This window comes from Propithecus coquereli, unplaced genomic scaffold (genome assembly GCF_000956105.1).
Source record: "Propithecus coquereli isolate 6110/MARCELLA unplaced genomic scaffold, Pcoq_1.0 Scaffold76, whole genome shotgun sequence".
Lineage (NCBI taxonomy): Eukaryota > Metazoa > Chordata > Mammalia > Primates > Indriidae > Propithecus > Propithecus coquereli.
In genome coordinates this window covers 2,075,889-2,077,090 of record NW_012153729.1, presented here as the reverse complement: position 1 = coordinate 2,077,090, position 1,202 = coordinate 2,075,889, and the positions used below count along the sequence as shown (strand labels likewise).

Here is a 1,202-nt window from a genome sequence, read left to right as displayed (position 1 = left end):
TAAGAACCAAAACAGGTGATGCATGTAGAATTGCTATACAAACTCTTGCAACATAGTGTAAATGTAATAAGGATATGTAATATTACACAAATTTAATAGTACAGAAGTTTAAGGTAAAGACAGTGAAATATGAGATGTATCACATTGATGATTTTAGCACTTATTTGTGTTTTGGCCAAAGATTTTAGACATCCACTACCAAGACCATGCTTGGGTGAATAGGCAGGACAGATCTCATTGTAAGCATTCAGTTGAATGTTAAAAATATCATATGGCATAATTCGTCTATATGTGCTACATGTACAGGTTTCAAAGTGATAGGACATGATATTTAAAAGAACATTTTTGAAACAGAGGAGTGATGGCACTAATAATCATTCCTAAATTCCTCAGTTTTGAAGATGTATACTTTTTGTTAGGATGCATATAATTATCAGCTTAAGATGATAATTGTGCCATTTTATTTTCTTTGACAAATTATTTAATCAAAATTTGTATACTCACCAACTTTAAACTTTATTGTATGCTTTCAGAATGAATTAAATGCAGCATTCTACTCTATCTTGATGTGGAAGTCACTCAATTTATTTCAAGTGTGTAGCTTTTTGAGGATTATGTTTGTACTAGGTTATTCACTATATTTGGGGGTATAATTGTCACATTTTATTAGGGGCTACTATGAGAACTAAATTAATTTAATGTGTTTACATTTTCTAATTATAGTTGAAGACCAATGTTTCTCTTTGGAAGGAGCTGGAGTCAACTAAAGCCGTTATTATGGGAGAAACTGCTGTTGTAGAAATAGATACCTTTCCCCGAGGAGTAATTTTAATATACCTAGTTATAGCATTTTCACCTTTTGGGTACTTTTTGGCAATTCATATCGTAGCAGAAAAAGAAAAAAAATTAAAAGAATTTTTAAAGATAATGGGACTTCATGACACTGCCTTTTGGTATGTTATTAAAAATTTATTAGTATAATTAAAAGTTATATTAAATATACAAGTTTTCAGAATGATAATTTTGATATTTACCCAGCTTAATGAGGTGCTGCTTCTGTTTTCTTATGATGATTGCCTTTGTCTTGGAATTTGAGACTAGTCAACAAGCTTCAGCAACTTACTGCCTTGCTTTAACATAAGGGAAGAAGAATTGGAAAGCTTATATTGACAATACATGTTTACATTTTATTTCACATTTTG

General features: G+C 30.4%; 1 protein-coding gene across 1 annotated transcript in view; it reads left to right on the top strand.

Annotated features, from left to right (window-relative positions):
- Positions 1–1,202, top strand: part of ABCA5 (ATP-binding cassette, sub-family A (ABC1), member 5) — a 126,609-nt gene that overhangs the window by 12,745 nt on the left and 112,662 nt on the right. Inside the window, exon 3 of the mRNA XM_012662226.1 lies at positions 724–953. Within this exon, the coding sequence (XP_012517680.1) occupies positions 724–953 (230 nt within the window). The remainder of the gene's footprint in view (positions 1–723; positions 954–1,202) is intronic.